Source organism: Mustela nigripes, chromosome 4, assembly GCF_022355385.1.
Source record: "Mustela nigripes isolate SB6536 chromosome 4, MUSNIG.SB6536, whole genome shotgun sequence".
NCBI lineage: Eukaryota > Metazoa > Chordata > Mammalia > Carnivora > Mustelidae > Mustela > Mustela nigripes.
Genome location: NC_081560.1, coordinates 139,845,123 through 139,870,991, shown reverse-complemented (window position 1 = coordinate 139,870,991; position 25,869 = coordinate 139,845,123). Strand labels below are relative to the sequence as shown.

The window sequence follows — 25,869 nt, the reverse complement described above, 5'->3', positions numbered from 1 at the left end:
AAAAAAAAAAAAAAAAAAAAAAAAAAAAAAAACAACTGTATTCCATATGTTCAAAAGGTAAAGCAAAGTTTGAGTATTTTTTTAAAGGTTTTTATTTATTTATTTGACACATAGAGAGAGAGATCAAAGTAGGCAGAGAGAGGGGAAGCAGGCTCCCCACTGAGCAGAGAGCCCAATGTGGGACTCGATCCCAGGACCCTGAGATCATGACCTGAGCCGAAGGCAGAGGCTCGACCTAGGTGTCCCAAGTTTGAGTATATTAAACAAATGAGTATATTGTAAATTATAAATAATTTAATATATAAAATATAATATTTATTTTATAAATAAATAAAATTATAAATAAATTGAGTATATTAAATTAAATAAAACCTGAGCCACCTAGGTGTCCCAAGTTTGAGTATATTAAATAAGTGAAAGGTTAGAAAAAAGCAAGCCTCAAACAGAACAAGTGGAAATGTGTCTCAGATACAAAAATGCACTCAATAAATTACTAGCAGATAAGATACTGCATGAAAAAAAGATTAGTGAAATTCAAATCATAGCAATTAAAATTATTCAAAATGAAGCAGGGAGAAAAAAAGACTTAAACAAAATGAATAGATCATCATTGAGCTGTAGTACAACTTGAAGCAGCCTAATATATTTGCAATTTGAGTCCCCAAAAGAGAAGGAGGAGACAGAAAATAATATTTGAATAAATGATGGCCAAAATTTGTCTATATTTAATGACCACCATAAAGCCCCAGGTCCAAGAAGCTCAATAAACTCCAAGCACATAAAATATGAGGAGAACTACAACAGGGCACATAAATTGCTTAAAGGCACATAAACAAAACTGCTTAAAACCAAGGTTAAAGAAAAAATATTAGGGTGCCTGCATGGCTCAGTGGGTTAAGTCTCTGCCTTCAGCTCAGGTCATGATCTCAGGGTCCTGGGATCTAGCCCCACATTGGGCTCTCTGCTCGGTGGGGAGCCTGCTTGCCTCTCTCCGCCTGCCTTTCTGTCTACTTGTGATTTCTTTCTTTGTCAAATAAATAAATAAAATCTTTAAAAAAATATATTAAAAGTAGCAGGAGAAAAATTATACTTTAAACACAGAGGAACAAAGAATAACAGACTTCTCATTGGAAACAAAGCAAACCATAGGGCAATGAAGTACTGAAAGAAAAAAACAACCTGTCCACCTCAAAATCTATACCCCCAAAAATACACATTTCAAAAATTAAGGTGAAATAAAGACTTTTTCAGATATGTAAAAGCTGAAAGAATCAATCAGCAGCAAACCTGAACTATAGGATAGGTTAAAGGAAATCTTCAGGAAGAAGGAAAATTATACCATCCAGAAACTTGGATTTACAGGGGGGGAAAATGACAACTAACAAAGAACAAAATGACATAGATAACAAAATGTTAACTATGTGAGTAAACATTAAAAAATTCTTATTATTTAAATATGTTTAAAATACAACTGACTACACAAGAACCTTTTAGAAAATGAAGTTTAAAAAAGTAAAGTTGTTTCAGCTGGCTAGATTCACAGGAAGGACTGGCCTGGCCAATGATTATGCCAGATGTTTTCCATAAATCAAATGAACCACAATTACATGGAAACATATTTAAGACAGGTATACAATGCACAATATGGCAGAAAATACATGCTGTGCAACTAGTTAAATTTATGATAAAAAATGTTTCCGGAATTTAAGAAACAAATGAGCAAGGGGGAAAAAAGAGCAAGACAAGCCAAGAAGACTCTTAACTACTGAGAACAAACTGATGGTAATTACTAGGGGGTGGGGGTGGGGGGGGATATGAAATAGCTGATGGAGATTAAGTTGTGCTCTTGTGATGGGCACCAGGTGTTGTATGAAAGTGTTGAATTACTATATTGTACACCTGGAATTAACATAACACTATATTTTTTTTAAAGAAGATTTTATTTATTTATTTGGGAGAGAGAGCACAGACGGAAAGGGAGAAGCAGACTCCCCACTAAGCCAGGACCTGATGTGGGATTCGATCCCAGGACCTTTGGCCTGAGCCAAAGGCAGATGCTTAATGACTAAGCTATCAAGGCGCCCCATAACACTAAAATAAAATAAATAAAAATTTATTTTTATAAATAAATAAATAAAATTTATAAATGAAAAGTTTAAAATATTCAAAAGAATATTTTGTATTATTATAAATTATAATTGATATGATATTACTTATATAATATTAAAGGAATATTTAAAAGAATATTTCAAAAGATCTTTAGGGATGGCCAACCACTCACTGAGACCATTAGTTGAAAGAGCACTGACATCTTGCTTCAAGATTTTTTATATCCACTCCTGCCAATTCAAACACCTCTCTATCTCCCCTCTTCTGCTTGTCTAGCCACTATTTATTATCTTAGATTCTGCCTTTAAATGATTCTTCCTTCAGGAAACCATCCCAAATCTACAAGTACCTCTCCTACATACTCCCACGAGATTTATCACACCCTCTGTTTACTCTATTTTCCGCAAGATTCTAAGTTCAGCAAGGCCAAGAACCTTGTCTATTTTGTTCATTAACGTATTCACAAAGCAGAGTGCCTGACTCATAACAAATGCCCAATAGATATTTGTTGAATGAACGAATAAATGAATTTTCATCCAGTACAGGCCCATAAAGATCATTAATTTTAAAAAGTCACAAAACTTGATTTTATTTCCAGGTACCATGAATGCTGATCAAATTAAAGCAAACAAACCTAAGAATCACAGAATACAATGGTTGTGCTACACTTCCTTGCAAGGATCCAGTGACTTCATAAGTGTTTCAAATGTGGAAAAAAACAAAAAGCCATCACGGAGAAAAGAAACAGATAAAAAAAAGATGAAATCGAAAAGCTCTGCAGGAATCAATTTGATTCTCCACTAATGGTTCCCTTGTGTGGTAAAATGATAGGGCTAAAACAGACACTATACCATTTTTTCTACAATAAGACATCTGATCTGTACATTAAAATTTAATGGCATACATAAAAGCCAAACAAATCCCACCATGACTAACCGGTGGTTAGAAACAGATATGAGTCTGTTTTGACTGCTGAAAATGAGATTTTATTAAAACATTCAAGCTGTCTTCTTCTTAAAGTGATCTTCTACTTTTTAAGACAAATCTAAATTTTTTAAAAAAACATTTTAAAGAAAGACAGTAGGGAGAAGTTCTGTTTCCTAAATAATTATGTATCTTGACTATATCCTAATAATATTGATTTAGACACTTTAAATCAATCAACTACCAGTTGATTGTTGAAAGAGAAGTTGAAAGCTTCTCTCTGCCTTTCAGTCTTCCACTTAAATTAACAGAAAATTCTTATGCTTTAGATCAGTGGACCAATGACAGCCCCACAGGACCCAAGAGATGCTCACTTGTAAGCCACTAATCCATTCTTTCCAGGATTACACATGATTTAACTTGATACAATTTAAGATATATATATACAAAGACCCCTAGCTACTCAGTCCCGTGTGATTTCAATTATCACTAATCAAGGAGATTAAGTTTATGGTGAATTTTTAATTAAAGAAATATAAGAGAAAAACAGATCCAGATATTACAGAGACTGATTGCCATAAGTCATTTTGCAGGTTCTACTAGACCGCATCCAATCTTAAATTCCTTTAGTTTCATTCATTCATGTATTTATTCCTCTAACTAATGAGGACCTGCTATGAATCCTAGGAACACAAGGTATTTTTAAGTCCCTACCTTCAGAAGGTCACCACCTCAGGAGAAGAAGACATACAGGTAAACAAATATGCCTCAGTATTTATAAGGACATCGAGCACATGGCCAAGGGGACATAAGAGTGGGAAGGGTCATTTTCGCCTGAGAGATTAGGAAAGTAGTGATGGGGAAGGTGCAGACATCGCTCCTGTCTCAGAAGTTCAGGTCTACTCACAGAGATGATCTGCACAGCGTCTCTCTGCATTGTTTTTCCAGTGGAACAATATTCTCTATCACACACACACACACACACACACACACGTAGTCCTTTCTGTGAAAAATAACATGCATTTGTCATAGACCTGGTTTGACTAGAGAGGGCAGTCTACTCTCACAAAGTGCGGGGAACCCATCCACTCTGAAGCCACACACCCTCAGTCTGCTCCTCCAAAAATCACCTAGCAGGGAAGACTTGGTGGCTCAGTCATTAAACGTCTGCCTTGGGACGTTTAATGAACCCAGTGTCCTGGGATCTAGCCCCACGCTGGGCTCCCTGCTCGCCTGCTTTTCCCTCTTCTACTCCCCTTGCTTGTGTTTTCTCTCGCTGTGTCTCTCTCTGTCAAATGAATAAATAAAAATCTTTAAAAATCACCTAGCAAATCCCAGCTCACTGCTTTAGCAGAGGGAATAAAGAAGAGAGGACTTTGGAACAAATAATGTAAAGGAAACAGTGCACTGGACCTAATTAGACATCTACTGCTCCATAATACAAACTGAAAGGCTCTCTAAAACATCAACAAATTAAACGTCTACCCACTGAAAAAAAAAAAAAAGAAAGAAAGAAAAAAGAAAAAGAAAACAAATATGTTGGGGGTGGAGGGAAAAAAAACTATGAAAATCCTTGTTTAAATAAAATCTGAATTAAATCGGTATAGCCATTTAGACTAGACACACTGTCACACATACACACACACGCACGCATGCAATCTGTTTGCTAAAAACTTTAGTGCTGTGAAACAGAACACCTAAAAATTTGATTTCACGGAAGTCAGATTACCCTGGAGCACACCCAAGGAAGCAGGTGTTAACATTTTGGACCTGTCCTTTCACGAGAGAGAGAGTTGGTGAGGCCACACTCCTATCCATCTCACAAAACAACATTTGGAAGACAGGAAGGAAAGAGGTGAAAGAAGGAGATCATGATCAACTGGCGGGTGAGGCTCCCCATCCCCACCCTGCCCCCATGGCCACTGTGCTCAGCACCTCCATCACTGCAATTTCCCACCAGGCTGGCCTTGGCAAAATTATTTGGCAGGCAAAATTGCCTGTCAAGGCTATTCCTGCTCTTATCTTAATCCTTGCTGAGACTTCCTTTCCTTCCCATCTGTGTAGGGTTTCTCAGAGGTCAAGAAAGACCCAGATCACTTCCAAGTCTAAGAAGCCTATCATATTTCAAAATTAAGAAATGCAAAATCAGGGCCATAAAAATGGTGGTACACTTAAGTGTTTACATCTAATAATTTTAATTGCACGATAAACACCTTTTTTAAGAATTTTATTTATTGGGGGGGGGGGGGCAAGGAGGAGGAAAAGGAAGAGGGAAAGAATCCCAAGCAGACTCCATGGTGAGCCCAGAGTCCAAGACGCAGGGCTTGATCTCGTGATCTAGAGATCATGACTTGAGCTGAGACCAAGAGTCAGATGCTTAACCAACCAAGCCACCCAGGTGCCCCAAACCTTCTTTTAAGAACCCCTCTTTTAGGGGCGCCTAGGTAGCTCAGTAGGTTAAAGCCTCTGCCTTCGGCTCAGGTCATGATCCTAGGGTCCTGGGATCGAGCCCCGTATCAGGCTCTCTGCTCAGCAGGGAGCCTGCTTCCCCCCCATCTCTCTGCCTGCCTCTCGGCCTACTTGTGATCTCTCTCTCTTTCTGTCAAATTAATAAATAAAATCTTATAAATAAATAAATAAATAATCCCTCTTTGGGGGCATAAAAGTAGCCAGTCAATTAAGCGTCAGCCTTAGGCTCAACTCATGGTCCCAGGGTCCTGGTGTCGAGCCCCTCATGGGGCTCCCTGCTCAGCAGAACCTGCTTCTCCCTCTCCCTCTGCCTGCCGCTCTGTCTACGTTTGCTCTATCTCTCTGTCAAGTTTAAAAAACAAAACAAAACCTGTAAGGCTCCCTCTTTTTCTCTATGACCACATATGTGGTATCATTCGAAAATAATATTACAGTCCAGACCTGAGCCCGACAGAGAGGCCAGGGTATGGGGTCAGGGTCAGGTCCTCAAATTCTCTCTGTTTTCCCATATTAGGAGCCTAGCCTCAGTTAAACATATGATAAGTGAAAATGACTGCTGAAAATTCTCCCTTCACCAGGCATTTAAGCATTGAAATCATTAACCTAAGGAATGAGCTCCTGTGAAATTTCTGGCATTGGCAACTGACAGTTAAGCCTATTTCTAGCGTCCCTCCTATAGGAAGTCCTGCCTCTATAAGCAATTCATTTCATCCTCAGATCTTATTGTATATATACACAGGATTGAAAAGTAATAATAAAAATAATGGATGTGAATGGGATGCCCAGGTGGCTCAGTTGGCTGGTCAAGCATCCATCCCTTGGCTTCAGCTCAGATTATGATCTCAGGGTCCTTGGATGAAGCCCTACAGCAGGCTCCACACTCAGCAGGGAGTCTGCTTGAGGATTCTCTCTCTCCCTCTCTCCCTGCCCCTATCCTCACTCACACTCTCACTCTCTCTCTCTCTAAAATGAATAAATTCATCTTTAAAAAACATAATAGATGTGAAGATTACAAAAGTCTCAGGAAGATGTGTGAAAATAAACATTTCTTCTACATACTTGCCATCTGGCACAAACTTTACTTCGAAACCTCAAAAGTAGAATCATCCCATGGCATCTCAGGACTAGGACTAGCCAATATGCTTTGGTCCTGGTGTTGCCATTTTGAGAAAGGTCAAGGATCCTCAGCCATTAGTCATCTAGAAACCTGAGTGAAGGCCACAAGAATAGTTAGAGTTTTTAGGAGGGAGTTGGGAACACTGAGTACAATGACAAACTTTAATCCAGTTCAAGTAGAAAGTACATGGTAGCAATTCACCCACGTGTACACTGTGATAACAGCAAAACGGGCTGTTCCAGCCCCATGCTCCAGCCCCTCTCTCAGATTTACAGATCCTCTACGCCCCCATCCACCAATTACTCCTGGCCTTTTCTTAACTCAGTGATAGTATAGGACACTGCATGTATACACCCAAAACTAAAATTAGAAACCACAATGAGTCATATTTAAAACATCCAAAGCCTTTTAAGGGCCACACCAATCTCTCTTTGCTGAACATGTACACTGAGATACCAAAGCTAAAAGATACACAGAAATAGCAGTGGCTCACTAAATTCTTTTCTTTCAGATGAGAGTAGGAGAGTAAGTGACCGGTTTTAACTTAGTCTTCAAACAAAACAGGATTCTGCCAGAGCCGAAAGATTAACTGAAGAGGAAGTGACTTGTTGGAAAGGAAGGTTAAGAGTGTCACTAATGCCCAAACCACATGCTCTCTTCATTCTTGGTAGGCTGCTTATTTGAAAGGTAGAGTATGAGTCATACCTTTTGAATCCTTTAAAGCCTGAATGATTAGTAATAGTCTTTTTCCCTACTTCCTTCACACCCTGTTCAAATCTGGCGTCTGTAAGATTCAGGCAAGAGCTCTGCTACCTCTAGATCCGTTGGCTCCTATGGTCCTATGGTCTTTCCTCCCTACCCTGCTGGTAGGATTACAGCAGAAACAGAAGACTGCAGAAGCAAGTGTGTCTTACATACTGGTAGGTTTTTAATGTATCTTAAAGCTATTGTGATAAATAAAACAAAATTTTATTTTAAAACATTATAAAATCACTCACTGCATTTTTCATTCTTACCCATTTTTAAACAAATGGTAATAAAAATCTCACTATTATTATTTGAAGGTCCTTATGCTTAAAAAAAAAAAAAGTTGATAATCACTGTTCTAGAATGTAATGAATGAGTTAGGAATATAAATATCTAAATACAAAATGAAATGGCTATTCCATTCCAAAAAAACTGCCAAGAACTAAGATATGGTTTACAAAAAACTGGAGATACAAGTCAACAGTAGACTAACATCAATCAACAGCTGTTCTTTAAAAACAGCAATAAATGGGTGCCTGGGTAACTCAGTCAGTTGAGCGTCCGACTCTCGATTTCAGCTCAGATCTTGATCTCAGTCAGGGTCATGGGATCGGGCCACATAGGCCTCCATGCTCAGCTGGGAATCTGCTAGAGATTCTCTTTCTTCCTCTCCCTTTGCCCCATCCCCTGCTCAAGCACGAGAACATGCTCACCCTCTCTCTAATAAATATATAAATCTTTTTTTAAAAAGGGTAACAGGGTGCCTGGGTGACTCAGTTGGTTGGGTCACTGCCTTCAGCTCAGGTCAGAGTCCCCCCGATCGAGTCCCTGCAGAACTGGGAGTCCGCATCTCCCTCTCTTCCCTCTCAAGCTCTCTCTCACTCTCTCTTGCTCAAATAAATGAATAAAATTTAAAAAAAAAAAAAAAGGGCGGGTAACAAATAACAAAATACTTGATAGAATTTAGGACCCAGGAGAATCATAACCTTGTAACCACTTACTACTAATAATATTGCTTTGAGATATATAAAGCTAAAGCTGACAATTATGAGAAAAACTGACAAGCCTAAAATTACTGTAGGAGATTTCAACATACTTCATCATAGACTGAGAGTTCAAACAGACAAAACAGTAAGGCAATAAAATTTTGATTGGTAATATTTAGGGGCTCCTGTCTGACTCAGTCAGTAGAGTGTGCAACTCTTGATCTCAGGGTTGTGAGCTCAAGTCAACTCCATGCTGGGTATAGAGATTACTTAAAAATAAAATCTTAAAACAATTATAATAATAATGTTTATATGTTGACTTAATGAAAGCAAGAAAGAATATACTTTCTTTTCAAGTAAACGTAGCACACTTAGCAAAACTGACATATATCACAAAAGAATTTCCAAGAATTGATATTATATCAATCATGTTTTGGGCACAATGCAATTAAATTAGAAATAGAGCAGTAAAAAGACAGTAAAAAGAATTTTGAAAATTTCAAAACGTACTCCTAAATAAAGCATATCATTAAAGATGAGATCACAACCAAATCACAACTATTAAAGTTTCTAGAGCTGGAAAATTCACAATCCCATCTACAACTGCATCAAAAAGAATAACAAACCTAAGAATAAATTTAACCAAGGAGGTGAAAGACCTATATAATGAAAACAACAAAACATTAATGAAATAAATTTAAGACACAAATAAACAGAAAGGTATCCCATATTCATGGCTTAGAAGAATTAATATCATTAAAATATCCATCCTATACAAAGTAATAAACAGATTCAATGCAATCCCTCTGAAAATTTCAGTGGCATTTTTCACAGAAATAGAACAATCCTAAAATTTGTATGGAACCAAAAAAGATCCCAAATAGACAAAACAATCTTAAAGAAAGAACAAAGCTGGAGGCATCACACTCCCTGATTTCAAACTATGTTACAAAGCTATAGTAATTAAAACAGTATGGTATTGGCTTAAAAACAGACACATAAATCAATGGAACAGAGAGTTCAGAATAAACCCACATATGTATGGTCAACTAATTTAAGGCAAAGAAGTAAAGAATATACAATGGTGAAAGGACAGTCTCTTCAATAAATAGTGTTGGTAAAACTGGAGAGCCACATGCAAAAGAATAAATATGGACCTCTACCTTTTTTTCTTTTTTTAAGTAGGCTCCATGCCCAGCACAGAGCCCAATGCAGGGCTTGAACTCCCAACCTCAAGATCAAGACCTGAGCTGAGATCAAGAATCAGATGCTTGGGGCGCCTGGGTGGCTCAGTGGGTTAAGCCACTGCCTTCAGCTCAGGTCATGATCTTAGGGTCCTGAGATCAAGTCCCATATTGGGCTCTCTGCTCAGCAGGGAGCCTGCTTCCCTCTCTCTCTCTCTCTGCCTGCCTCTCTACCTACTTGTGATCGCTCTCTGTCAAATAAATAAATAAAATCTTTAAAAAAAAAAAAAAAGAATCAGATGCTTAACTGACCAAACCACCAAGGTGCCCCAAAACTAGAACCCTATCTTCCATCACTCACGAAAATTAACTCATAATGGACTCAAGACATGAATATAAAACCTGAAACCATGATACTCTTAGAAGACAACATAAGTGGTAAGCTCCTTGGCACAGGTTTTCATGATTTTTCTAATCTAACAACAAAAGCAAAAGCAACATTGGGGCGCCTGGGTGGCTCAGTGGGTTAAAGCCTCTGCCTTCAGCTCAGGTCATGATCCCAGGGTCCTGGGATCAAGCCCCGCATCGGGCTCTCTGCTTGTCAGGGAGCCTGCTTCCCCTCCTCTCTCTCTGCCTACTTCTCTGCCTACTTGTGATCTCTGTCTGTTAAATAAATAAAAATAAAAAAATTTAAAAAAAAAAAGCAAAAGCAACAAAAGCAAAAACTACATCATACTAAAAATCTTTTACACAGCAAAGCAAGCCATCAACAGAATGAAAAGGCAACCTAGTGAACAGGAGAAAATATTTGTAAATTGTATATCTGATAAGGGGCTAATATCCAAAATATATAAAGAACTCCTATAACTCAAGAGCAAAAAAACCAGATCAATCCAATTTAAAAATGGGCAGAAGATATGAAAGGACATTTTTCCAAAGAAGACATACAAACAGCCAACAGGCACATGAAAAAGTGCCCTATATCACTAATCATCAGGAAAATGCAAATCCAAACCACAATGAGATATCCCTTTATACCAGGCAGAATGGCTATTATCAAAAAGATTAGAAATACCTAGTGTTGAAGAGGATATGGAGAAAAGGGAACTATTGTACACTGTTGGTGGGAATTCAAACTGGTGCAGCCACTATGGAAAACAGTATGGAGATTTCTCAAAAAATTAAAAGTAGAACTATCGTATGATCCAGCAATTCTGCTTCTCAGTATTTACACAAATAAAATGAAAACACTAACTTGAAAAGATATATGCACCCTTATGTTCACTGCAACATTACTTATTAGGATACCCAAGATATGGAAACATCTTAAGTGTTTATGGATGGATAAATGGATAAAGAAACTGCTGTATATAATTAAATATTATCTGGCCATAAAAAAAGAAAAAACCTTGCTATCTATAACACGGATGGACCTCAAGAGCGTATGGTAAGTGAAATAAGACAAAGAAAGACAAATACCACATCACCTCTTTTATATGTGAAATCAATCAATCAAATAAATATATGGATGGATAAATAGTTGGATGGATGGATGGATGGATGGATGGATGGATGGATGGATGGATGACCAACCAACCAAGCTCACAAATACAGAGAAGAGACTGGTAGTTGCCAGAGGCAAGGGTTGGGGATGAGAGAAATGGATAAACTGTTTTTGTCCTTTTCTTTAGTTTAAGTACACTGAATAATAATACAACATACCAATAGCTGCTTCCAAACTTGTAGTAGAACTTAGAATAAAATTAAGAGCCTAAAATATATTCATTTTAAAAAAGAAAGCTTGAACATAAAGACTGAAATATTGAAAATAAGGTATTTAAATAATAAACAATATGAAATGAATAAGTCATGGGAATAAAAGGTATAGCATAGGAAATATAGTCAATGGTGTTGTATGGTGATAGATGGTAGCTACACTTGTAAGCACAGCACAATGTAGAAACTTGTCAAATCTCTTACGTTGTACACCTGAAACTAATATAACATTGTGTGTCAACTCTACTTCATTTAAAAAAACAAAAAATAAAGTTAAAGTAAGTAATTAATATGAAAGAATTTAATGAAATAAACCATACAGGGAAAATAATAAAATATAAATCTCTAGAAGCATAATAAGAAAAAAGGCAGAAATACATAATACTAAACAAAAAAGGTGATATAACTAGAAATGTTACAGATGAAAATAACAGTAAATCACTATGAACTTCATACTAATAAATTTGTGAGCTTAGATGAATGGGTAACTTTTAAGAAAAGTATCAGATTAACAAAGTTGACTCAAAATGAATTTAAGACTGGAATTACATAAAGAAAAAAAAAGGATGGGGCACCTGGTTGGCTCAGTGGGTTAAAGCCTCTGCCTTCGGCTCAGGTCATGATCCCAGGGTCCTGGGATCAAGCCCCAAATCCGGCTCTCTCCTCTGCGAGGAGCTTGCTTCCCCCTCTCTCTCTGCCTGCCTCTCTGCCTATTTGTGATCTCTGTCTGTCAAATAAATAAATAAAAATCTTAAAAAAGAAAAAGAAAGGACACTGAATGAGTAATCAAGTTTCTTCTACCAAAAGATACTAGACCCAGGGTTTTATAAGCAAGTTTGGCCAAACTTTCAAAAAACAAATAATGTTTATTTTATGTAAACTGTTTCAAAAACTAGAAAAAGACCCTATTTTATGAAGTTAAAATAACATTGACACCACAACTGGATGGGAACAAACCAAGAAAATTACAGATCAAGATACTTCATGGACAAAGAAGCAATATCCTTTTGAAATATTAGCAAAATTGAATTTAGCACTGCATTTTCTTTTTTAAAATCACAACCAAGTAGGGTTTATCCTAGAAACACAAAGATGGGGGTGCCTGGTTGGCTCAGTGGGTTAAGCCTCTGCCTTCGGCTCAGGTCATGATCCCAGGGTCCTGGGATCGAGCCCCGCATCGGGCTCTCTGCTATACTGAGAGCCTGCTTCCTCTTCTCTCTCTGCCTGCCTCTCTGCCTACTTGCGATCTGTCAAATAAATAAATAAAATCTTTAAAAAAAAAAAAAAAAGAAAGAAACACAAAGATGGTTCACCATCACAAAATCTATATTCAGGGATGCCTGGGTGGCTCAGTCGGTTAAGCGTCTGCCTTCGGCTTAGTTCATGATCCCGGAGTCCTGGGATCAAGTCCCACATCAGGCTCCTTGCTCATCAGGGAGCCTGCTTCTCCCTCTGCCTACCTCTCTCTCTCTCTGACAAATAAAGACAGAAATCTTAAAAAAAAAAAAAAATCTATGTTCATGAGTAGACCGGCTGTCTCATAAAGGATAAAAAGTGCATTATCATCTCAATAGGTACAGAAAGAGCTTTAAATAAAAACAAGCAATCTTGTTTTGTTTTGCTTTTTTTTTTAAAGACCTTACCATAGGAGACAAAAAAAAAAAAAATTGGGGAAAAATGTTCTCTGAGAAACGCTTAAAAAAGCAATTACTTTATTTGAAGAGAAGAACTGAGAAAGACTGAGAAGCTAAGGAAGGAAACTAATAATCACCAAATGTCTTTTTTTTTTTTTCCAGGTACTTTCACATACATTATCTCACTCATTTAAGCCTCACAAAAACTATTAGCCCATAAGAAGTCCTTGTAATGAAGTGAGAAAGAGTCTTAGCATACTGGAATGAGCGCAGCATAGGAGTCAGGCCAGGGTTTGAATCCTGCCTCTGCCATTGGCATACTGGGAGACTTTGCAACAAGTTCCTGAGTTTCCCTCGGTCTTAGCTTCCTCAACTACAAGATGAGGTGAATTAAGGATACAACTTAAAGTACCCAGTTCATAAAAGGTATTTAGGAAATGGAGATATTTTTATAAGGCTCTTTTGCTGTACTAAAGAAAGAACAATAAAGATTTTAAACAGATGTGGGGAAAAAATTTTAATCTTGAGGGGTGCCTGGGTGGATCAGTGGGCTAAAGCCTTTGCCTTCGGCTTGGGTCATGATCCCAGGGTCCTGGGATTGAGCCCCACATCAGGTTCTTTGCTCAGCGGGGAGCCTGCTTCCCCCACTCCCTCTCTGCCTGCCTCTCTGCCTGCTTATGATCTCTGTCAAATGAATAAATAAAATCTTTAAAAAAAAAAAAAAGGATGCCCATTATTTAAAAAAGAATTGTTTTTAATCTTGAGAATTTCTTGATTTGGGACTTGACCTAGATAGGAACAGTCAAGGTAATAATTAAGGGAATACTTGTGTCTAATTATTTATAGTATTTCTGTTTGGTTTGGAGCAGCAAGGCAGACACAGCCAATGATTTCCATTCATCTACAAAATAAAGCAGTTGGAGTAAATAATCTCTAGGATTCTTTTTAACCTTAAAATGTTATGACTTTAACTTCTTTACAGTTTAAGAGTTGCAAGACACTGCAATACATCACAAACTATATCAGTAATATTCCTTCTGTGGAAATACTTGGGAAAAGTGTAAACTGTTATCGTCTATGAGTGGTATAAAATTAGCACTGCCTGAGAGAGAGGGATGGACCACATGACTTCGTGGAAGGTCAGATGGTGGAAAGAACATGGAATCAGAAGCCACAAGACCACCAACAGGAAGTGTCCTGCCACATAAGAAGCTGAACTGATCATGGGTGAGTTAAAGTTGGTCAAACCTCAGTGTTTTACTGTAAATCAATTTATCAATACTTGAAGTTGTTGTTCTCAGAAGACGGAAATATGTAAATACCTGGCCCAATAGTATGTACTTGATAAATGTGAATTCCCTTGGTCCCTTGAGTTTCTTTCAATCATATGATTTTGAATACTCTGTAGAAATAGAAACCAAAGGGTTATACATTTAAAGTTTGATTTATTTCTTAGTCAGAAAGTATACAAAGTAAGCCAAGGATCAAATCCCTGCCAAAGTGTTTGGAACTCTTCTGCAAATTAATAATCCTGACTCAGAGTTCATTACTGAAAAGACTTAAAACTTAAATCATTTTTGTTTGAGAAACTCTGTGAAACACAGTAGTACACAATTATGTTTAATGTAGCAAGTTCAAAGGTGAACTATTTAAAGTTTGAGTGTTTGCTCTAGGTCAAAAATGCAGTAAGTCAGCCAGCAGATGTGAATAACTGTCTCACAGAACCTTGATTATCTATGTTAAGAGACAAAAATCTTCTCTTAGATAGCAATGGAAAGGATCACCAAAAAACTCAACTTAAAAAATAAAACATTAGAATCACACATGAGCTCCAGATAAGGAAAGTGCACTGAGTGGTATGATCAAAGAATTAATTCTAAAAAGAGATATCCTGGGCACTTTCACTGAGAAGAGTGGTTAAAAATATAAATTTCACCACAGATTATTCTGAGTGTTCAAGATCATAAGCAAAGGAAAAGCTAAATATAAGGGCTGGTGATCTAAAAATATGACACCACTATTTTAGGTCTAAAGAGATCTAAATTAAGTGAAAGCATGTTTCAACCCTTTGTAAATTTCTTCATTGTAGTACACAAATATCAATCAAGATAAAATTGTACAAATATTAGTAATTGGGGTTACTAACAAAGTTAAAGAGTTAAAACAGTGCAATTCTCTAGGAAATATGATTAATGGTAATCACACAGATTGTTAATAGTACATAAACCCTTTCACATGGTATTTTAGGAACATTCTTTTATTCAATAGGCCTAGACATTACAGTATGTTTCAAAAATAATCCAAGCTGGTGAATCGACTCAAGTTTTGATGATTTCAAGCAGACTATTCAGAGCAACACTGAACAGAAAGTGGCAACCTTTTGCAGTTCTAAATCAAACTATCATTTGCCTGCCAATAGACAAAGCCACTGATGCCCTTTTCAAGGAGTTCATACAACAAGGACCACCTCATGAGTGACTCATTTTCATACATTCAGATACTGAACAGCCTTGGATAGGATCCAAAAACTGCCTCCACATTCATTTCTGCTCTGCTGCAGAAATAAGAATGAAATTCCATTGTACACTACAACAGCAATTTTTTCAAGCCAAATAAAATAGTTTGCTATAAACATTTTATACCTATAAGGAATCCATCTAGAAGTAAATCCACACTGGCAGAAAATGAATCTGGTAGGTTCATAGAGCTTACTCTCCTTCACTAGCCCCTATGATCCATCCAGTATTTGGCTATGGTAAATGGTAAAAAAACACTTTCAGCTTGTCATCTTACTGCTCAAGAACTGCAAAGCTTCTGGGACACCTGGGTGGCTCAGTTGGTTAAGCCACTGTCATCGGCTCAGGTCATTATCTCAGGGTCCTGGGATGGAGTCCCACTTCGGGCTCCTTGATCAGCAGGGAGCCTGCTTCTCTCTGCCTCTGCCTGCAGCTCTGCCTGCTTGTACGCTCCCTCACACACTCTCTCTCTCTCTCTCTGACAAATAAATAAATAAATAAATAAATAAAATCTTATTTAAAAAAAAAACAAAAACTGGAAAGCTTCTCTGCTAACCAATTCCAAATTCCTCTGCCTGGTTTCCAAGCACCTTTATCACCTGGCAGAACTTAACCTTGGCTTAGTTTCTACCACTCCCAACATGACTGTCCCTTTCCTCACAGGCCCTATGACTTGCTTCTGCAGTGCGTTCCACCCGGGGTATTTTCCGTCTCCCCATACCTATCTTTCCCAAATCCCACTTCCCACATGCAACCTCTTTCTTCTATTCCTGCTTACGGTGATAGCACTTTCTCTGCATTGCTATTATATAGTGAAAGTCGGTCTGCATTACAGCTCTTATTTATTTATTTACTTACTTACTTGAGAGAGAGAGTGTGCAAGTGGTGGGGTAGGCAGAGCGAGAGGGAGAGAGCTTCTCTCTCCAAGCAGACCCCACACTAAGCAGGAGCCAGACACCAGGCTCAGGTTCACCACTCTGAGATCAAACCTGAGCCGAAACCAGGAGTTAGATACTTAATGGACAGTGCCACCCAGGTGCCTCTCCACATTACAGCTCTTCAATTTGAAACTTCTTAAAGCATTTTTTTAAACTTTTTTTTTTTTTAAAAGATTTTATTTTTAAAAAGCAATCTCTATACCCAACATGGGGCTGGAACTCACAACCCTGAGATCATGAGTTGCATGCTCACCAACTGAGCCAGCCAGGCACCCCCTTCTTAAAGCATCTTAAAAGAATTTCTCTGCAACAGAAATTTGTTCCTCCATGATACACAGAAGAATAAAAACCACATGGGAGCACCTGGGTGGTTCAGTTCATTAAGTATCTGCCTTCGGCTCAGGTCATGATCCTGGGGTCCTGGAATCAACCCCAAGTCAGGCTGCCTGCTCAGGGAGAGTCTGTTTCTGCCTCTCCCTCTGCCTGCCAAGCTCCTTGCTTGTACTCTCAATCCTCTCTCTCTCTGTCAAATAAATAAATAAAATCTTATAAGAAAAAAAGAATAAACCCTTATGTATGACATTCGCCCACGTGTGGGAATTATGCACAATTTCCAGCCATAACAGCTATAATTTCACTAATATCTTTCTTATTAAAAAAAGCATAATATAAAACAATTGAATATAAAAATAAAAATTAAAAGAAAAAATTTTCAATTTTCAATTTTTCAATAAAAATTAAAAGAAAAAAAAAGCAATTACCTAGTAAGCAGGGAAGAGAAGGATGTTTTTATGCATGTGACTCTGAATATGCTCAATTTATTTTAAAAAAATATAGCATTTGCAAATTTTGACATTTTATTATTGCTAACAAATAACTTACAATACATCTTACAAGTGATCACTCAAAATACACTGGTAAGAAGTACCATCTATGTAGCACGTGGTGTGCTAGACATAATAGAAGGTAATCAATAAATACTTAACCAATTAGTATATCTAGCTCATTAATCAATTACACATAAATATTGCTGCTGCCTGATAATGATGATGATTGACAATGATGCAAAATACTCTTCTGCTGACAGTCTCTAAAGGAACAAATGACTTTTTACAGGGAAAATCTAACCAATATTATGCAAATCTAACCAATATTATAACAGTACAGCATGACCGTTATACTCCTCAAGTTTATGAAGATTGAGACAGTTTCTTTAGCAATCATAACGCAACCCTACACCTCCTGTGCAACAGTGTGGCTATTATTACAATCTTGGGTAAAATTAGTAAATTGTCAATGCTATCTGCTAGGGCAGTTAGAGATCAGATAGCTTTTGCTCCACCCAAGAGAAAGCCTTTCTGTAACAGTGCAAATTTTGCTCTATATTATAATGTTCTCACTTTTACAATAAGGAATTGCCCAAGCACTAGAAGGCCCTCAGTGAAACTTATAACTCAGATGTTTAATTTTTAACTGATATTAAACCTATTCTCCAATATATCCATATGACCTTAACTGCCAGTCTCTCAAATAGACCAGGATGTGATTTTGACAACCCCCCCATCCTAAAAATGTCAAAAATCCTGAAAAATATATCTTTCCCTAAAAATCTCTAAATGTATTATCAGATTGCTTAGGTATAAATCTACCTACAGGCCAGGAGTCTTCTGTTTTCTCTAGTCCTGACATTCTAACATTCTAGGAGCAGAAATTTTAATCTAAGAATAAATTTTTAAAACATCTTTTAGCCTTTAGCATTGCCTAAGCAGACACTATTTAGAAGTCTTTGTAAAAGTGGATGACAGAGGAATGCCCTGGAAACCTCCAAACATCAACCAAACAGCCCAAAAGAATGTCCTACTCAACAGTTCCAAGGATGTCATTAACTGCTTCCATCTGTTTCCCCTCTCTGTCCCCTCCCCCTTCAAGCCAAGGCATCTACTAAAGTTATTTTCTGCTATGTTTTGCATTCTAAAGAAAAGCAAGAAAAGCATGAAGAGCCATAATATTTTAAATTATGGAATATTTGCCCCCCAAATCTGTTTGACAACCATAGCCATTTTATTTATACTCTATCCTATTTCCAAGTAACATATTAAGTTATGTACTTTTTAAACATTGCTCAGTAAATTTTTCAGTTGATTGTAACATAGTGTTTTTCCCTGATTCCCCATGGAGACCAGGATTTTCCCCCCATGGTGGAATAAAGGTTAAAACCTCTGAACGGTTTCATCTATTGATGATCCCTATCTAAATCAACTGTTTAAAATTGCATAATTTTATTATGCATAATTAAAACTGCATAATTATTACTTTCTAATTCTGGCATTAATTCCACATTTGTTGATTAGAATTCCCCTCATCGACTAGGGTTATTAGGCTACTCTGAGATAGACTGTACAGGGGGCAAGACAGTTACAATATTGGAGGAGGCGAGAGGACAACTTTTGACATCTATTCCCTTAGCAACTTCCAAATATACAGTACAGTATTGTTAACTATTAATTACTATGCTGTACATTATATCCCCAGAACTTATTTATCTTTATAACTGAACTCTGTACCTTTCAACCACCTTCTTTCACTTCCCTCCATTACTGTGTGTGGGTACACACACACACACACACCCCATATTTTCTTTATCCATTCATTCTGATGGACATTCAGGTTGTTTCTATGTCTTGGCTATTATAAGAAATGTTGCAATGAACATGGGAGTGCAGATATCTTTTTGATATAGTAATTTTGTTTCCTTTGGATGAATATACATAGAATTGCCAGATTATATGGTAGTTCTATTTTTAATTTTTTGAAGAACCTCTGGAAAGGCAAGATAAATGCTTAATTTTTTTTTCTCTAAATTACCAATTACCAATAAATAAATAAATTATTACCAGAGTAGGGGACTGGTGTCCTGGTTACCAAGGGCAATCAATGAAGTTTTTTTTTTTTTTTTAAGATTTTATTTATTAATTTGACAGAGAGAAATCACAAGTAGATGGAGAGGCAGCCAGAGAGAGAGAGAGAGGGAAGCAGGCTCTTTGCAGAGCAGAGAGCCCGATGCGGGGCTTGATCCCAGGACTCTGAGATCATGACCTGAGCCGAAGGCAGCGGCTTAACCCACTGAGCCACCCAGGGACCCCAATCAATGAAGTTTTATTTTGTTTTAAAGTTACCTACTTTTGGGGCACGTGGGTGGCTCAGTGGGTTAAAGCTTCTGCCTTCGGCTCAGGTCATGATCCCGGGATCCTGGGATCAAGCTCCGCATTGGGCTCTCTGCTCGGCAGAGAGCCTTCTTCCTCCTCTCTCTGCCTGCCTCTCTGCCTACTTGTGATCTCTCTCTCTCTCTCTGTGTCAAATAAATAAATAAAAATCTTTAAAAAAAATAAATAAATAAAGTTACCTACTTTTTTGAAAATATTATCATAACTAAGACACACTTCTTAATTTTTTTTTTTAAGTCCCCAAGGAAGCCTGTGAGAACACATAGCATACTTCAGGGATATATCTCTGGAAATGAGCAGAAATTAGTTTCCTAAAGAAATTCTTTACCAAATGATACTCATAGACTTAAATGATAGGGCTGAAAGGAACTTTCTAAGGGGTTATGTAGTTCAAATATCCACCTGATGTTGAAACCCTCTGTACATTATCTGCCCACACTGTGTACCTTCCAAGGGGCTGAGAGGAAAACAGGTACAAGTTAGACCTGTGTTTCTATTTCTAAAAAATATAAGTTTAACTACAGTGTTTAATGACAACATAGGACTCATCTTAATATTACCACGCTGATGAAATGGCATGTAAACAAAGTAGGCTCATATTGGTTAGAACTGGAAGAGGCCTTGGAGGTTAATGAATCCAATGAAGGCAAGTCAGACAAGATACTCCCACAAAACAGGCTCTACCAAAAAAAAAAAAAAAAAAAAAAAAAGATGCTCTGGCCCCTTACTTCCTGATACATGAATATTTTGCAGAATTAACAGAAATACCATTATGTAGAAGCACCCACTCAAGTAAGTTAGAAATAAGAAGACATCAATATGGGTGAAATTTTGCATCTGTTCAAAGAAAACAGAACATAAGGAGGATAAAAATAAAGGAATACTTCTCACATTATTTAGAATTGTGATATGTAACATACATACTGAAAATTGTATAAAACATATGTATAATACAAAGAATAAAACAACCACCTATATAATTCAACACTTATATCAAGAAATACACTACCATTTAATTTATTTGTTTGTTTGTTTTTACATTATTACCATTTTAGAAGCCCCTATGTGCCCCTCCCTAAGTATAACCCTCTTCCTTCCTCCCAGAAATACTACTATCCTGACTTCTACAAGCATTATTTTCTTATCTTTATCATTTTATCACATAAGCAGGCATTCCTAAACAACAGAGTTTATCTCTACATGTTTTTGCACTTTAAATAAATGGGACCTACCTACATATCTACCATTCATTTCTCTCATTTTTGAGATTCATTCATTTTTTAATTAAATTTAATTGAAATTCATGACATAAAATTAACCATTTTCAATCCTTTTCATTACTGATTAGTATTCTAATTTATAACTATATCATAATTGTTTTCTTCCATTCTACTATAAATAGATCAGAGGGTCATCATGAGCAATGTTGATACCAGTATTTTCATATTTAGGTCCTAGTGTACATGAGCATAAGTTTCTCTAAGAATTGCCTATCTTCTGCTTTACTAACACCAAACTGTTTTCCAAAGAGGCTGCACCACTTTACATTTCCAGTCGGAGTGTATGAGAGTTCCATTGTTCCACATCATTATCAACAACTGATATTACCAGACTTCTTAATTTAGAGGTCCTAACAGAATAATTTGCACAGCTCTGATGACTAATGAAATAAATCACCTGTTCATCTTTTTTTGGCCATTTGGGTTTTCTCTCTTTTGAGGTACCTATTCAAATCCTTTGCCCTTCCTTTTTGTAACTGAATAGACTTACCTTACTCTTGACTTGCAGAGGTCCTACTTTTGGGGGTTTTTTGCCTTATTCATCAGCCTTTACTTTTACATAGTACTTGACTGCCACAGAACAAAGCCATTGAAAACATAATCAAGAACTTAACAAAGTTTTATCTAATCAAAAGTTGGCATCTCGGGGTGCCTGGGTGGCTCAGTGGGTTAAAGCCTCTTCCTTTGGCTCGGGTCATGATCCCAGGGTCCTGGGATCGAGCCCCACATCGGGCTCTCTGCTTGGCAGGGAGCCTGCTTCCTCCTCTCTCTCTGCCTACTTGTGATCTTTGTCTGTCAAATAAATAAATAAACAAAATCTTAAAAAAAAAAAAAGTTAGCATCTCTGCTTTTACAGGATAGGCCATAACACCTGCAAATTGTTTGTAGGAGTTTGGGTGATATGTAAATATAACTTAAATTTAAAATGCCACTAAAATACATTGCAATTAATTTTTTTGAACTTTGTATCTATTGTTATTTCCTTATCTTCAAGCGAAGGTGTTCAGCATATTACCCAGATAAATGCCTGCTAAGGTCAGAATGTTTCTAAATCCTTCCCATTCCAGACAATGAAATTCAGAAGTCATAGTTTTATTAAAAATTATTATGTCAAAAATGCTTAACAGCAATGAATACAATCAACAGTAGGAAACCAGAGTGTTAAAAGATCAAAAGTCAAATTTCAATTGTAAATATTTAAAAAAAAAAAAAAAAAAGCTGTTCCTGGAATCAGTTATTTTCTTCTCTAACAAGAGGATTATTCTGCTTAGCAAGAGAAGAATGTTTTAATTACTCACTTAATAAATGCTGGTGGCATATCTCTCTTCAAAATTTGATCCTCAGTGGTTTGAACAGTCTCTTTTCCAACCTACAGGAGAAAAAAAGATTCACAATTCAATAATAAATTCTCAGACTTCTAAAAACTATTACTTCAACATATTTGAAACATATACTTTACATATAATCTATCCTTGAAGTTTCTGGATTCAAAAAAAAAATTCTAGATTTTTGAAATTATCAAGACTGTTCCCATACATTCTTCCACAATACTCCTGGACAACAATATGGAGTACAAACATAATGTATTACTCCTTCTTCAGAACCATTCATTTGAAGGCATCCCTGAGCACAGTAAAAAAAAAAAAGAGAGAAAAATGCATCACTGAAATTTATGTATATATGTTTAATTGACAAACTGCTCTCTTTTTTTTTTTAAGATTTTATTTATTTATTTTTTTTTTGACAGAGAGAGAAATCACAAGGAGGCAGAGAGGCAGGCAGAGTGAGAGAGGGGGAAGCAGGCTCCCTGCTGAGCAAGGAGCCCAATATGGGGCTTGATCCCAGGACCCTGAGATCATGACCTGAGCCGAAGACAGAGGCTTAACCCACTGAGCCACCCAGGCGCCCCTCTCTCTCTTTTTTTAAGATTTTATTTTTAAATGATCTCTACACCAATTGGGGCTTGAACTCACAACCCCAAGATCAAGAGTCATATGCTCTACTGATGGAGCCAGCCAGGTACCCCATATCTCTAAAACAATGCATGAAGTACATGAATCAAGCAAGGTAAGTAGGCCAAAATGTCTATACAGAAAAAAAACAGATGTTACTGGAACTGAAGAAATATGAAGAAATTATGATGCTGAAACTAGAAACCAAACACAAAAATACACAACTTCAACAGTCATCTAATAAATTCAAACTAAAACAACATGATTTTTCCCCTAAATATAGAACTATAAAAAAATAATATATAATACTGAATTCTACAATGGAATAGTTTTATACCTTTCTGGTGGAACTATAAACTGGCATACTCTCTTTGGAAAAGCATTTGCTGGTATGAATTAAGAAATAAAAAAATATCTAGGAATTCCCCTTTAAGCAATAATACTAAATGCGGTAATAACAATATTTACAAAAATATTCATGATCATGTTAGTTATAAAAGCTGAAATGTTTTTAAACAACTAACCCAACAATGAGGAACAGGTAAGCAAATTAAGATCTATCTTTAGGTAGTGTACTATAGGGCTATTAAAAGAATGGTTATAAAGACTCAACACTACAGGAAGATGTTTATGACATTTTATTTCATTTAAAAGTTATAAAAATAATAAATACAGAATGATTAAAACAAACCAAAAAAATCTACAAAATGTTAACAGTGGTTATAATGATGCTTAGGAAATTCTGTACCTGTATATCCTATATTCTAATTTTCTGAAATGAGAAGATACAATTTTTAAAATTTAAAAAGTAGGGGCGCCTGGGTGGCTCAGAGGGTTAAGGCCTCTGCCTTCGGCTCAGGTCATGATCTCAGGGTCCTGAGATCGAGCCCCGCATCGGGCTCTCTGCTCAGCGGGGAGCCTGCTTCCCTTCCTCTCTCTCTGCCTGCCTCTCTGCCTACTTGTGATCTCTGTCTGTCAAATAAATAAATAAAATCTTTAAAAAAAAAAATAAATAAAATAAATAAATAAATAAAATTTAAAAAGTAGTATTAAAACATTACTTTAGGTTATTTAGATGCAATTATTTTCCATCTAATAGCTGTAGTAATTACATCATTTCATATAAATCTTCCAAACAGTAATAGCTAAAAATATAAAAATATATCAAAATACTAAAAGTCACACTACCCAGATTTTGTTTATGTGCAGATACACTTATTATACCACAAATAATACATATACTCACTTTCTTCAAGATTATTCATATGTAGAGCTTGGATGTCCATTTTTCTTTCACTACAGTTATATCATATATCACAAAGTACTCTTAAAAGAGGTTATACTTGAATATATTGAATGAGGAAATTCACTCATTTTAAATCACAAGTATAGACCATAGTATAATGCAGAAATCTGAAAATTCTTAAAATCCGGAATAGAAAGTATCTCCATCCTACTATTTAACCATTTAACTTTCCATTGAGTTTAAAGAAGAAAAATGAGTAAGAAAAATCCCTAAGTGCACAGTAAATCAGAGAAAAATAATACAATAAACTATTCTCCCGGAATACAAGTCATGCATAAGTTAATAATTACAAGTTTTTTTTCTCTCAAGTTAAAAGCTCAGAAAAAAGCAAAACACATATACCACTGTGTAATAGCCAGTACTTTTGTAGACAATAGGCTGTCTGTATCATAATAAAAGCCTTTCAAATCAGCAGCTGGTTTTCTAGAGTTGCTCAGATCAAAACATGACAGAATATTTCCAGATGTATTGTTCACTATATTTTGCAACTAAAATCAACCATTCAAAAAGCTGTGGGCCATGATCTCCCAAAGTAAAAAATGAAGTTCAGCAAAAAAGTCACTGGTTCATACTAAGTATAAAGGGCCTAAAAGGACATTCACATTTAGACACATGGAGATTTCTTTTATTTGACACACACATAGACAGAGAGAACAAGGGAGGAAGAAGAGTGAGTTCCTCTTATATCTCCTTTAAGAAGCATTCGGTTATTCAGCATTATTAAGCATCAACTGAGTACAATTATGTAAGCCAGGCATTGTTCTACCACTGTTCTAGGTATAGCAGGTTGTAAAAATAAGTCTCCTGCCCTTATGGAACTTAAATTCCAGTAGTAGATAAATAAATAAAGTAAATAAATAAGTAAATAAACAAACCAACAAAATCATCCCAGATAAGGGCAATGCCATAGAGAGTAGGGGGTAGGAGTAGAGGGAGCCTACTTCAGAAAGAGTAGATAAAGAAGGTTCCTCTCTGAGGAAGTAACACTGGAGTTGAGGCCCTGAAGCTGAGATGAAACCATTCACGCCAGAGCTGGGAAAGAATACTCCAGAGGTAGAAACAAGAAAATGACCCTAGGGCAGGACAGTCTGAGTATATTCAAGGATGTGAAAGGAGGCCAGAGAGGCTAAAGCTCAGTGAGGGGAAAAGGAATGGGGACAGGGTTGGATAAGAAGGTTGGATAAGAAGGTTGGTAAGAAGATAGTAAGTTGGATAAGAAGGCAAGTACCAGATCACAAAAAGCCCTTTAAGTCAGGTTAAAATCTGTGGAATCTTTTCTAAACACAGTAAGAAGCAGGAGTACTAAACAGGAGATTGACATGATCTGACTTTCTTTTTAAAAAGTCATTCTGCCTGTTATGTGGCAAAGGGATCTTAGCGGGCAAGGGGAGACATGGTGACCAGTTAGGAGGCTACTGCAGTCATCCAGGGGAGAGAGGGCAGTGCCTTAAAACAAGACATAAAAGTGGAAATGGAGAATTCATTCTTTTGGAGGAAGAAGTAATAGGACGTGCACTTAGACTGGGAGGTACAGTGGAAGACGAATAGATTGAGGGGGGAAAAAGTCAGGAATGACTACTAGATCAATTAAATGAAAAGTCTTTGAAGGCGGCAATGCTAGAAGACTGATAGATTGCTACAATTTATCACCAAAAAATATAACAGGGGCACCTGGGTGGATCATTTGGTTAAGGGACTGCCTTCGGC

The 25,869-nt window shown here is 36.7% G+C and overlaps 1 protein-coding gene across 2 annotated transcripts in view; it reads right to left on the bottom strand.

The window, feature by feature from the left end:
- Positions 1-25,869, bottom strand: part of VCL (vinculin) — a 115,973-nt gene that overhangs the window by 54,055 nt on the left and 36,049 nt on the right. For both annotated transcript variants that reach the window (XM_059397856.1, XM_059397855.1), the window contains exon 2: positions 22,203-22,273. In XM_059397856.1, coding sequence (XP_059253839.1) covers positions 22,203-22,273 — 71 coding nt within the window. The remainder of the gene's footprint in view (positions 1-22,202; positions 22,274-25,869) is intronic.